Genomic DNA, 13576 nt, shown 5'->3' with positions numbered 1-13576 from the left:
TTTAAGGAATTTAGTGGAATAAACGAGTCACGAGAAAAGAGACTAAGTGCTAACAAGCAATGATTTCAATATACAATGGCTGCATCCTATGGAAATCAATATGAAACAGAAGAGGTTCAAATGACACCATATGAAAGAGATGTCAAACTCATAGGTACACTTGGGCCAAACAAACAAGGTTTAACTTTAGGTGGGCCGCAAAATAAATAAATAAATATTCATACAAACGTAGATTTATTTCGAATAATACAATAATAAACATATCTATTTATATAGAAAAGAACAAGAAAAATTTAATGTTTACGTCCTGATAACTTGACATCATCTATTTCGGGAGAAATTTTGTTTGCAGTGAAAACTTTCAACGCTGACCCAAGGTGAGCATCATTAATACGGTTTCTAATAGGAGACTTATTACCTTTCATGACTGAAAATAACACCAATAAGTGCTACCAAGCATGGAAATAATTTCATATGCGAATTTTCGAGTATTTTCAAACCTGGCTGGTAAATATTTGTAAAATTCAGGCACGCCCACTTCAATGAATTTTGCTTTTAAATTTAAGTTGCATTGAATCTCGATCACCTCCATTTGCATATGGCTGGGTACTGAGTCAATACTTACTGAGAAAATCGAAGAAAACAAAAAAAGTTTGTCTTCGAGGGAACTAAAATCATTAAACCTCGTTTCAAATTCAGTTGTTAAATTTGCAATTTTTTCTCCGTATTTTTGATACGAACAAGTATAATCTAAACTTGATTTGTTCATGCTGCACGTAAGTGCGTCAAATCTTCATTTTTAAGTTGTTTTTCCCAAAGAACTAGTTGACATTTGAATGCTTTAATTATGTCAAACATGTTCGTAATGATATGATCTATTCCTTGTAACGATAAATTTAAATCGGTTAAGTGTTTGGTTATATCAACCAAGAAAGATAAATCTTGTATCCATATTGGATCGTAAAACAAACTTACGTCTTGATTTTTCGTTTTTAAAAACTGACATATTTCTTCTTTCAAATCCCAGAATTGTTTGAGAATCTTGGAGCAAGATAACCAACGTACCTCGGTATAGTAGGACAAACCCGAATATTCACTATCTAACTCACTTAAGAAAGCAGTGAATTGACGCTGATTTAAATCTCGAGATCTTATAAAATTTATAACTTTTTTTATATATGACAAAACATTCTCCATATTTATTACTTTCGTGCATAGAACTTCTTGATGTATAATACAATGCATATGATGAATGTTTGAACCGTGAATTTCATGAAGTTTTTTTCTCAGTAATGCTACGAAGCCCTTGTTTTTCCCGGTGATTGATGGAGCGCAATCTGTAGCTACAGAATTTAATTTTGCCAAAGGTAGATTGTATTTCTGCAGAAGTTCAAAAACACAAGTAAATATATCTTCTCCTGTGGTAGTACCAGGCATCGGTATTAGTTCCAGTAATTCCTAAAAAATGTTAAAATTCTTGTCACAAGAACGAAAAAACACTGCTAATTGAGCTTTGCCACTAATGTCCGTGCTCTCGTCACAGGCAATGGAGAAACTTTCGAAACTAGATGATTTTGCTTTGATCTGATCACTTAAATTTGCGGCTAAATCAGTAACTCTTTCCGCAACTGTATTTCGAGACAATGAAATTGATTGAAAAGCCTTCACATTTCCAGGACAAACAATTTCTCCAGCTTTCATTAGGCATTCCTTGATGAAATCACCGTCAGTAAAAGGCTTCGAATGTTTAGTTATCAACTCGGACAAGACGTAGCTTGCATGTACCGCCGCTTCACTTTCTTGCAATACTTTACTAAACATGGACTGTTGCTTTTTCACTCCTAACTTGAGCTCTTTCAACTTTTCTTCTCTCATTAATACTTCGTAATTGTTATATTTCGATTTGTGTTGTTCGTAATGACGTTTAATATTATATAACTTTGGTACATTAATAGTACATATCAAGCAGATTATTTTATCTTTTATTTCACAGCAAAAATATTCTAATTCCCATTTTACTTGGAATATTCTATGTTCGTCAGCGATTTTTCGTTTAATTTTACTACCACTTGGTTTTGATATAGACATACTGAATACAAAGGGCTGGAATAAACACGGTTAACGTTAAAAAGTTAACAAAAATTTATTCTTTCCAAAAGAGATAAATCAAAATGCTGAAATAGTTCTTCAAAAATATTCTAACAATATCACAAAATGTCAAACGTTTAGCAAAAATCAATTCAAAACAGAGAAACTAATTCTATGTCACAGCGAAATCACTACAAATCAATCACAGCATTAAGTAAACAAACAGTTCGCTAGAACTACAGCTACTACTGAGATGAGTTGTTTGTTCTCGGCTTTTATAAGCTTTATAATTAATTTCTCGAATATACTGGAAACATCTATAAATATCTGGATTTTTGTGGATGGCAACAGCAATTACGAGATATTTATTTATTAGGTATTAAATGCACGCGCTGTTCTATTTTTAACCTTCCAACGCAGCTGTCTTTTCAAAAATCGTCTGCGTTGCTAAGGCAACATGAAGCAAATCTAATTACAATTCTAAATAAAAAAACTAACTAAATAAATAACTATGAAATCCGTAACAATATGAATTAAGTAATAATTAATAATAAAGCAAAGTGCATGCATGTGCAATATATCGTACAAAACTATGATTGGAAAACTGAGACCATGAGTTCGGCCACATTCGGCTATCGGGGGATACGTACAAGTTCTGAGTGCACGTGTCCCCCAAAAGCCGAAGGTAGCTGAACGCAAGCTACTCACACGCATTTGCAATTTAAGTAGTGTGTGTGTCGGCTCGCTGTGAGTAATGTAACACTGAATAAATTATCGTTAATTACTTAGCAGTAAACATTTCATTTTTTTCTTCGTCGATATGTTATTTTATTATTATATATTATTATTTGCCGATATGTTGGCCGGGCCGCAAAAATATTTGTTGTGGGCCGCGAGTTTGACATCCTTGCCATATGCCAAGATAAAGCCAAAAAGGTAAATCCATAAGTCAAATCAATACTAGCCATTTATGCGAACATTGCTACTTATATTTCAATTAAAGCGTAAAAAGAGATAATTAAAAGAGAGCGAGAGAGTGAAGAAAAAAGAAATAACAGCAAGTGTGGAAACAGGTCGACACATAATCAGTAATATGCGTGACATACAGCTATTAATTTAATAAGAAAGATCAACCTTTTGGTCCCGGTGTGCAAAATATTTCCTTGGTCACAGTTACAGATATAAATACTTTTTTCTCCTTAAGAGATTCATAATGTAGAAGCTATTTCTGTTGCCCGCTAGATAATATTATTATTTCAATTTCACAAAAAATGTACATATTTAGTTTTTCCTCGGGTCTTCAAATGTTAAGTTTAAATACCAAATTTATCTATAGTTATATTATTTTATGAAATGAACAAACGAAAAAATTATTGGTAGTATTTAATTATATATGTGTTTCTTAGAATCAGTCATTTGATAAAAGATGAAAAGATGTATTCCAGAAATTAAAAGCGAGGTAATTGCAAGGCTTTGTTAATTAAAGTTGAAATTTAAGGTATCATTAGCAAATTAACTATAAAAAAGTTAAATGCTAGTTAATGTCGCTTAGGAAACTTAGCTAGTATAGCAGAATTAAAGAAGGAAAATTCGCAAAGAACAACACGCTAATTACTGCAAAATTACTTCTTTTTCCAAAACACCTTCATATAAAATATAAAAGAATTTAGTTTTTAAGTCTCAATGCAAAGCTTTGTTCTGAATAGCATGTATTCATACATATGGGAAAAGTAAGATATTGAAAATCATGCCATTTTCTTCAAAAATGAATTGTCAGAAGTTACTAAATCCATGTAACAAACAGACTTATCAACGGATGGGGGAAATGTGAATGTTTAATATTTACAGAAAACAATAATTTTGATTTCTTAAAATTTTGTCTAAATAAGCCAGGCAAAAGGAAATTTGACGCCATTAAGAGAGCTATGAAAATCATTTAAGTGATTAGCCTTGCTAGCTACCATATCAGGCTCGAACTACGAAGAAGGCTTGTATGTTTCTAGTGCGTCCGTAACACTTAGCTGACAAGACACTTAAACGATAGGTGTTAGCCGACACGGACATTTAGCCGACAGGACATTCAGCAAACAAGGACATATACTATGTAAATTGAAAAAAAAAAAAAACTGTGTATAGCAGTTAAAAGGGTTTATAAGTTACCGACATTCTGCAAAATTCATGTACTGTATACAACGCCATAATTGTACAGAATATTTAACCATTTTACCAGAGGCGTAGCTAGGGTTTTCAGCTTTCGGGGACAACTGAAGATTTTGCACTCCTTTCTCTGTGCCAAGAACGGAAAACATTTTATTCTAAAATTTCGTAACATCAATTTGGCGCACCCAGAACGCTGCGCCCAGGAACAGATGTTTCCCCTTGCCCCACCCTAGCTACGCCACTGCATTTTACACAATGTTTTTCACTTTGCATAGTAACACACACATGGAATGAAAATATATGATGAATTTTTTTTAACTTTCTAGGTCTTGGGAACATGGCAATAAGTAATTTAGTTGGAAGCAACACATTTGATATATCTTTTTGCCTTGGAGCTCCTTGGCTTGTTAAGACACTAATTTCCGAGAACAAATTTTTGTTGGTATATAGCTCGGCATTAACTTACACCACTGCCACTTTGTTGATTTCTCTCGTTGCCTTTGTTGCTGCATTTCACCTGTCGGGATGGAAGATAAACCGAATAGTAGGACTAATATGTCTGCTTATCTATGCTATATTTGTAGTTTTGGCCTGCATGTATGAATTAAATGTATTTGGTCGTATAAATAAACCAACTTGTAATTAGGCAATACTTGAAAAAGTTTGAAAGTGTAAATAAATAAATATTTTTATGAAACATTTTTTCTCTAGTCTCATATCATGCATTGCATTTACACTGATGAAACAGACTTTAAATTTATTCATGTAAATTAAATATTCATATTATGCAAAAATATAATAGCTGGTAAACTAAATATTCATATTATGCAAAAATGTAATAGCTGATGAACAGCCAAAAATTTAAAACCAGCTCATTGACAAAGAATGGATTTTTATAATCATAAACAATTATGTCAAAATTAAATCAAAAATTATTATTATCTTTTTTACATAATCATCCCTCACTTTAAATAATTCACTCACTTCATTTAACTTATTAAAATGACACATGATTTACGCACAAATTTCTTTTTATGTTACGTTTTTATTTTCTATTTTAAATATATTATAAAATTATTTTCTATAATAGTTTAGACATTTTTTCTTCCTAAGAAGAGTATGACTGCATATTTGATGAAGCAATGAGAATTTCTTTAGAAGGAAATTATTTGTAATTACAGATCATAATTTCACTTTTCAAACATTTTACCCTTGAAAGTAGCAAAGCTTATGGATTGGATTATTTAATTTGGGTAAAGCAAACAAAAACGATATGTTTTAAGTTGAATTCTAGTTTTAAGCATAAGCCTTCCAAAGGATGACATCGCTTTTCATCTAATTTCTAAATATTATATTAATAGTGAAATTTCTAACTATTTTGAATGGACATTAGATAAAGAATGAAATTTAATAGCATCAATGAATTTTTGTTGTAACATACAGATTGCATAATACATATGTTGAAATTTTAAACCTGACATAGATGATGGGGAAACACAGCCTGCCCAGATGATTTTATTTATGGCATAACATTACTGACCTAAGCACAGGGGTATCTAAACTACCCATCATTCCATAATTACAAATATACACTGGGGAAAAGAAGCACAGTTCTATTCTCCCGTTCCACTGAGCCAATTTACGAAATCCAAATTGCGATTTTCATGCCTCGAAAGCGCGAGTTAAAATATATATTAGATTTATTTATAGCATCATTCTAACATTTTACACAAAATAAAATCGGCCTTTTCTGAAATGGCATGCCGATTTTTTTCCCATATTTCGGTTCTACGACTCAAATTATGCCTAACTATTAAATTTTGTAAAATTTGGTGAGAAATTTACAGAGAAATTAAAAAATTAATTTTGGCGTATTTTTCTGTTTTCACTGAGAATAATTTACTTGGTGAACTTCTTAACTTACAGCAACCGATTTTCCTTTTCTTTTTACTTCCTTGTACGAAGTAAAAAGGAAGTATCGCAAAACATTTCAGGCAGCATATTTCAACGAAAATATCCATTTTAACTGCTATCGAATGCAATTTAACGATGTTTTTGCGCGACATCTTTACGTTAAGGCAGAATTAAAGACTCTTTTCCTCCAAAAAAATTATAAAACTGCTTTAAAATGAATTCTGAAGAGAATTTTTCGTGGCGTCTGTACGAATGTATGTATGTATGTATCTCGCATAACTGAAAAACGATAGCCTCAGAATGTTGAAGTTTTGCATATAGGACTGCTATAACATGTAGATGTGCACCTCATATTTTGGTTGCAATCGGATGCACCAAACATAATGAACATATTTATATATATATCCACTCTGTTATCCGGCTCAGTGATCTCAGTTTCGTCGGGACTTCGGAATTATAGATCATCAATTTTAATCTGGTAAGTCAGTTAAAAAAATGCATCACTATCGATAGAATTTCAATATTTATGTTTGTCAGTTCTGTAGCATGAAAATAGATGTTAAATATAATAATTTTCGATTATGTCAAAAAGAATTTCTGATTCTTAATCTGCCAAAGGATTTACAAAGCAAAAGAATGTTTCGATGTACCTCTTCTGATAGTGAAGAAAATGACAGAGAGGTTATTGAAAATGAAAAAATTTCGATTTACAAGTTAGTCAGTATTCTCGACACAGCAATTACAGGACTTGAACAGCGGAACTGAACAAGAAATACTGTCTGTTTATAGAATTAAAGAGAAAAGTATTAGCACAAAAAACGAAGCAACTTACATTGAAAGAAATGTTTAATAAAGTAAACAAATAAATATTAAGATTTTTTTTTGGTAAATTTTGATACCCTTTAGATCATAATTGCTCTTTATTTCATAAATTACGGTTTCATATTTTTAATTTTATAATTTGTGCATGCCACCTTACCAGATTTAAACTGATGGTCTATAATCCGGAATCGCCGAAGTCCCGACGAGTCTGGAATAAAGACTTTTGACTGTAATGCTCTTATGATCAGAGTTGGATGAAATATTAAACAGGCTATTTCTTTTCAAATCAGGTCAGCAAATCTGATGTTACTGTCAACAGTTGGAAGAATATACAGTACAAAGTCTTTAATCCGGACCCGTCGGGACTTCGGCGATTATGATGCCATCTTATGAGATTTAAACTGATGATCTATAATCCGGAAAAATCGATAATCCAGAATCGTCGAAGTCCCGACGAGTCCGGATTAACGACTTTTGACTGTACAAAGTGATAAATATCTCCACATTGTGATTTATTTCAAAAATTAAATCTAATTTTAAAGGAATTTACCAGGGGAAATAATAAAAAAAAATTGAGATAATTTCTTTATCATTGAAAAATATGTTAACATATTTAAAAAATTTTAATCTCTTCTTGCATTTTTTTTCTGAACATTGCTGTAATTTTTTTGTTTCTTTATTTACAATTTGGATTTCATGTACTCCTGTATCGCGTGTATTGTTTTTATTTACATTTTTATTTCAGTGTGTTCAGTGTGTTTTGCATAATAATTTTGTTATTTAATGTGTATTTAATCTTGTATTGGTCTGTCACTTTCTCTGTTTATTTTATATACCATGCTGTACACCATTTATCTTAAAAGTTCATTTGAATCCATCATCAAATGTTTGAATTGCATGGTTAGCTCAAGTAGAACCAGAGGTAATTGTGAGAATCCTCCTATTAAGCCTTTTGTTAATATATGGCAATTTTTTGAAAACTTAACAAAATTCTGGAATTTTTTGGTAAAAAAACATTTTCTAAGCCCTAGAAGCAAGTTTTCTTGAAATGAAAACTGCTTATCTCACCCCCCCCCCCTTGGGCAAACCTTTAAACAGAAAGCTTTTAAGTAGGTGTCAATCAGTCAGTCAAGTTCAAAAACTCTGTGATTACTGCTTTGAACTTAGGTTCAAAAGTGATTCTGATGATCTATCCTTGCATGTTAAGAAAAATTTCACCCTCTTTCTGTCAAAACCTCCTTAGATTATTACAGCTCTTTATCACACTGAGTGAGTTATTAATTATCTCAAAGATTCAAAGTGTTCTTGTTCATTTAGCTTAGCGATTTAAAGAAATCTAAAAACCTTGTAGTGACAGCAATATTAACTTAAATGTTGCAAACGAGTTATGTAGTTTAAAAATCCTTAAAATTGTTGTTCATACTTTTAAAACAAAATTATTTGTTTATTAACATATTAAGTATCATGTGTATCATTAGTGACTAGCATTATACTTTTATTTAACATCATGTCAGTTACCTGTGAGTGACAGTGTACTTTCCATTCAAACTGCTTCAATCATTGTTAACTGACAGTATACTTTCTGTTCAGACAACATCAAAAAATTATATTGTTCTATCAAATCCTACACTGATCCCCAGCTGCTGGTATATTGGTTAAATTGGATATCATGGGCTAAATGGGATGGAAGAAAAACAGACTTGGTACTTAATTCATAAAGAATGAAAAATTATGGTTATGTTCCACAGTTCTTCCACTGGAGCCGTCAAGGTTCTGTGATAAAACTAACTCAGCAGACACTAATCTAGAACTCTGTTCACACACAAATTGAAGACAATACTGATTAACATTGGTTTCAATACAGAAAAATGTTTTAATAATTCATATGCGCTTTGTACTGCTAATTTCAGTTATACAGCTGATTTTCCCATTGCCCTTTCCCAATTCCACTGATACTAAGGTTTTTAATATTTTCTTCAATCCTGAGTTTTCAGAAAACTCTTCCAAACCTCACTCTCTAATAACTTAAAGGCACTCCTTAGTGCATTAGTAGGTACTTGAAATTTTGGGGTACCAACTCAATCATAAAGAACGAAGACCATTATGAATAAGTTTAAAAAGAAATATCAAATCAGTTTAAAAGCAGTCATGTTCATAACAGAAGTGGATAACCATCAGTGCCACAAATTTTAGTTGTACACATGGCAGAATCATATGAAAATAATGAAAATTTTGCTAAATACCATAAATAACAAGATGCATATATGGCATGTCTGTAGATATTTGACTGTAAGTCAAAAGCATAAGCAAGTTTCAACTGTGATAAATGTAAAATGGAAGCATATTAAAGGAGTAAAAAAAGTGCTGATTGATTGCTGTTAGATTCAAAAAAGGTATGCATATATAGACAAAATAATTAAGAAAATGTTAGTTAATTATCATATTACTTCGAATTTTAGCTGCATCTTTTATTTCCATTTTTAAGATTCAGAATTATGGAGTAGTTTAAATTCACAGCGAATGTTTTTGCATCTTATTTTTCAACAAATTACGAAACATTTTATATTTACTGCACCTATTTGAGAACTTAAAAAAAAAAAAAAAAAAAAAAAAAAAAAATTGCAGTCAAACGTCGTTAATTCGGACTCGTCGGGACTTCGGCAATTCCGGATTATAGATTATCAGTTTAAATCTGGTAAGATAGCAATGCAGAAATTACAAAATTAAAAATATGAAACCATAATTTATGAAATAAAAGAAAAATTATGATCTAAAGAGTATAAAAATTTACAAAAAAAAGCTTAATATTTATTTGTTTACTTTATTAAACATTTCTTTCAATGCGCGCATGCGTAAAGCATACATTACGCACAGTCAAAATTAGAAAATTGCAACCAGAAAACTATTTTATGCGTATTCGTGATATTTATAATGACGAGGAAATTGATTTAAATCATATCGGAGTACATCGAGATGAAACACTACATTTAGTAAGGAATAATAAACCAAATAAAATAAAAACATCTGCCCTGAAGATGAGGATAGTGCTGACAGATCAATTTCCAGTTCATTGCGCGATGCGACCCCCCACCCCCCACAGAGCAGCGTGAAATTGATAAACAGATTTCAGAATGGTTAAGAAACAAAGGATATAACTTTATCCATTTTTTGCAGCAATTCCACTTTTTGTTTAATGGATTTTGAAACATACTTTCGCTTTGTAGATCCTTTACATATTAGTAAATATATATTGGAAATTCTATTTGACATAATTGAAAGTTCAAGCTTACTTTTATAAAACTGCTCTGCTGCAAAAAATAATAAGCCGGATCCAATTCGAAGATTAAGGAACAACGCAATCTGCAACATTAACTGAATTAGATAATTTTAGCTTAGCTTATACTGTCCATTATACATGAAACGCGCATGCGTAAACATATTATGCGCATGCGCACACGCAATTTCGCAGCCGTAAAGGTCTTACGCGCGCATTGACGCATGCGCAGAAAGTTTGTAGCTTTGAGGTCCGGATTATAGGTGTCCGAATTAACGACTTTTGACTGTATTATTTTATTTTCCAGTAATCAGTAATGAAATCCTTTTTATTCCTTACACCTTTTTCAAATCTGAAATCCTACTGGGCTTACATTAAATTCAAAGAAATCTTCCCTCCTCCCAATTTTAAAAATCTTACTATGTCTTAAATTTGAAGTAATATAATAATAATCCCTAATATAATGACTCATATCTGTAAAATAACAGCCATTTTGCCAAAAATATACAGCTGAATGTTAAAAGGAATAGTAAAAATTTAGTAACTTACAACCAACTTCACTGCAAAAAGTATACATTTAAGTATCAGTAATAAAATGCATTTAATTTTTTGTTTGGCTAATTTATATAACCAAATGAAATACTTTTAATTCATTTTATAACATAATAGTGAACTATTCTGGTAACAGTAATTGAAAAAATTAATAAAAATAAAATATACTGAAATGTGAAGTTTGGCATCTCAAACATATCACTGCTCTTTTAAAAAAGGCACATGCTTTATATATGATGATATTCCTAATCCACTTAGATGTTTACAGCATTTTCCAATTAAATTTTTAAAAGAAATATCTAATTGGTTAAATAGTTTGTACTGTACTGATTGTTAGAGAAAAAATTAGACAATTATGATTTTGATTATATATGTAAAATTGCAATTATCTTACTTAAAACATTACATAGGAAAAAAATCCTTTTAATTAGAGAAGTAAAAAATGTGATACTTCACAGAAAAACAGAATTATTCCCAAATAATATGATTCATTCATTCATAATTTGAAAATGAGTAAAATAATTTCTTTTTCACATAAATGTTTTATGCATGCTATTGCACAAAATCAGAAGGATGACTATAATAGATTGCTAATTTTGTAAGCTACATTAAGAAACAAATGCATAATTAATATGATCTGACAGCATTCATGAAAACTGAATTGCACATATTACTTCAAATTTATCATTAGTATTGCATTACATACAGGAAGTAGTCCAAAAAGCAAAAGTAGCAGCTACCAGTTTTAGCTTAAAATATATACCATTTATTGGATAAATGGAAGATAATGGAAAATTAAATTACATTAAATTAAATTAAATTTGAAAGAGAAACATAGTCAAGATTTTAATGTACAGTTAGATTTGGGCATTTACTAAATATCCCAGAAACAGAAGCCATTTTTCTCCCCATTGCAACATTAAAAAATGTTGATATTCAAATTAGTTTTACTAAACTGCATTTTGCTAAAGTTTACAGTAGCCAAATATGTACCGCAAAACAAATTTTCATTTCTAGAAGAAAGTATACTGAATATTTATTTCTGTTTTAACAGAATTTTCTGAAGGGAAAGAAGGTGAATTTTAAGCAGAGATTTGGATTCAATATATCCCAACTCCTTCGAATTTAACCTTTTCCTGTGGGCTATAGCCATTAATTTTCCATTCATCTTGGCCATTTAAGCAAGTATTCAGGCAAGAAAGTAAAGAAAAACAATATGATAGGTTCTGCCACATTTCACTCCACTTTAGTCAAAAATTTTCAAGTTTCCAAAGTGGACTAAAAGTCTTTAAGCTTTATTTAATGTAATCCCACTTCCAGTAATGTAACCAATGCATGGGATATATATGTCCCATTCCCAGGAAAAAATTAAACAAGTATATTTAAAAAATTATTGGTCTCTGTTTTATCTCCAAATTTAGCAAAAATGAAATTCACTTCTTCCAATCTTTTACTGACAGTCAGAGGAAGAAATAGACAAATAAATCCAAGCAAGATTCCAGCAGTTATAATTCTTTTTTTTTTTTTTTTTTTTTTTATTTCACTTTGTTTACAGCATAAATAAAAGTGAACAGTATTCTGATCGGTGAGAATGAAAAATTGAAGCAGACTTTCAATTTAAAAAGAGTTCTCAGAATCTGGAATGCGTTGTTTCTTCAAAACTTCAAATCTCGCAATAACATCAGAAATACTGAATTCACCATGTACTACATTGTCTCTTGTCCGGACATTAACAGTATTTGAGGATTTTTCTCTTTCTCCAACCACTAAAATGACATAAAAATATTATCAAAATCATAATGTCAGTGAAATGAAATTCATTATAAGTATGTATAAGTATTTAATCATAAAGCAAGTCTGAAAATCCTATGTAAAATTTTGCAAAAATACATCTGAGTAACATAAAACAAATTTGTTCTGCTATAATACAGCATAATGGTACACTGTCATAAAGGTACCCTGCATTGTTATGCAAGTCAGCCACTAGGCAAAAAGACTGAAACATTACAAAGATATTCACACCCTTATGAAGATCTATTTCTAACTTGTAAAAAGCAATCTTCATGAAAGTTCAAGAACCAAAAACAACAGCAAATTTAGTTTGTTATCCTTAGTAAAGTAGATGAAAATCAGACTTGAATTTTGGTTTCCTTTGCAAGATTTCCATTGTGGTTTACATAAATGTGTCCCATTTTTAAGTTTGCTTTTTCTAAACTAGAAATAAATCATCATAAAAACGTGAGAAATTTTTGGCCAAGAGCCCTTATGAAAATTTTTGCCTTTTCAAACAGCGGCTGATTCACATGAAGAAATTAAGACATCTTTGTGATAGGGCAACATGATGAAGGCATTTCATTATAAAAATTGTACCAATTCCATTACACTGAAGAAAAATTTTGAAACTTTAATTTATATACTTACCAAAAATGAAATTGTACTGAGCAACTTGCGCATTACGTATCTTTTTATTCATAGTGTCTCCTTGATCAACATCCATTTCACATATAAAACCAGCATCACTAATTTCACGGCATACCTACAAACAGAATAACATAATATTGTGGATATTCAAAGTAATTTAAAAGCAGAAAAAAAAATTTATCTAACTGAAAGTTGAACTTGTATAAAATTTAACTTTAATTTTAAATTATACATTTTCAACATTCATTTTGACAACTTAATTTTTACTGGATATAACTATATATTTTCAAGTATTTGTTGTAGCACTTTTAATGTGAATTTTTAATATAAACACATTTTATGTAT

General features: G+C 30.6%; 2 protein-coding genes across 8 annotated transcripts in view; one reads left to right on the top strand and one right to left on the bottom strand.

The window, feature by feature from the left end:
* The window catches only part of LOC118184247 (sodium/potassium/calcium exchanger 5-like), a 127733-nt gene that overhangs the window by 86472 nt on the left and 27685 nt on the right, over positions 1-13576 (top strand). For 4 of the 6 annotated variants that reach the window (XM_085815420.1, XM_035353890.2, XM_035353891.2 and 1 more), the window contains one exon: positions 4575-4949. The exons of the other annotated variants lie outside the window; for them this stretch is intronic. In XM_085815420.1, coding sequence (XP_085671546.1) covers positions 4575-4894 — 320 coding nt within the window. In that variant the 3' untranslated portion in view covers positions 4895-4949. Of the gene's footprint in view, positions 1-4574; positions 4950-13576 lie in introns of those variants that run through there. 6 annotated transcript variants of the gene reach the window in all.
* The window catches only part of ThrRS (threonine--tRNA ligase), a 90310-nt gene continuing 89040 nt past the window's right edge, over positions 12307-13576 (bottom strand). For both annotated transcript variants that reach the window (XM_035353888.2, XM_035353887.2), the window contains exons 18-19: positions 13232-13346; positions 12307-12576 (exon numbers count right to left, since the gene is read on the bottom strand). In XM_035353888.2, coding sequence (XP_035209779.1) covers positions 12428-12576; positions 13232-13346 — 264 coding nt within the window. In that variant the 3' untranslated portion in view covers positions 12307-12427. The remainder of the gene's footprint in view (positions 12577-13231; positions 13347-13576) is intronic.

The sequence above is a fragment of the Stegodyphus dumicola genome, chromosome 4, assembly GCF_044657685.1.
Source record: "Stegodyphus dumicola isolate Sdum_Otavi_A_Nest chromosome 4, ASM4465768v1".
Classification (NCBI taxonomy): domain Eukaryota; kingdom Metazoa; phylum Arthropoda; class Arachnida; order Araneae; family Eresidae; genus Stegodyphus; species Stegodyphus dumicola.
The sequence above is the reverse complement of the archived record's forward strand: the minus strand, read 5'-3'. Positions and strand labels throughout refer to the sequence as shown.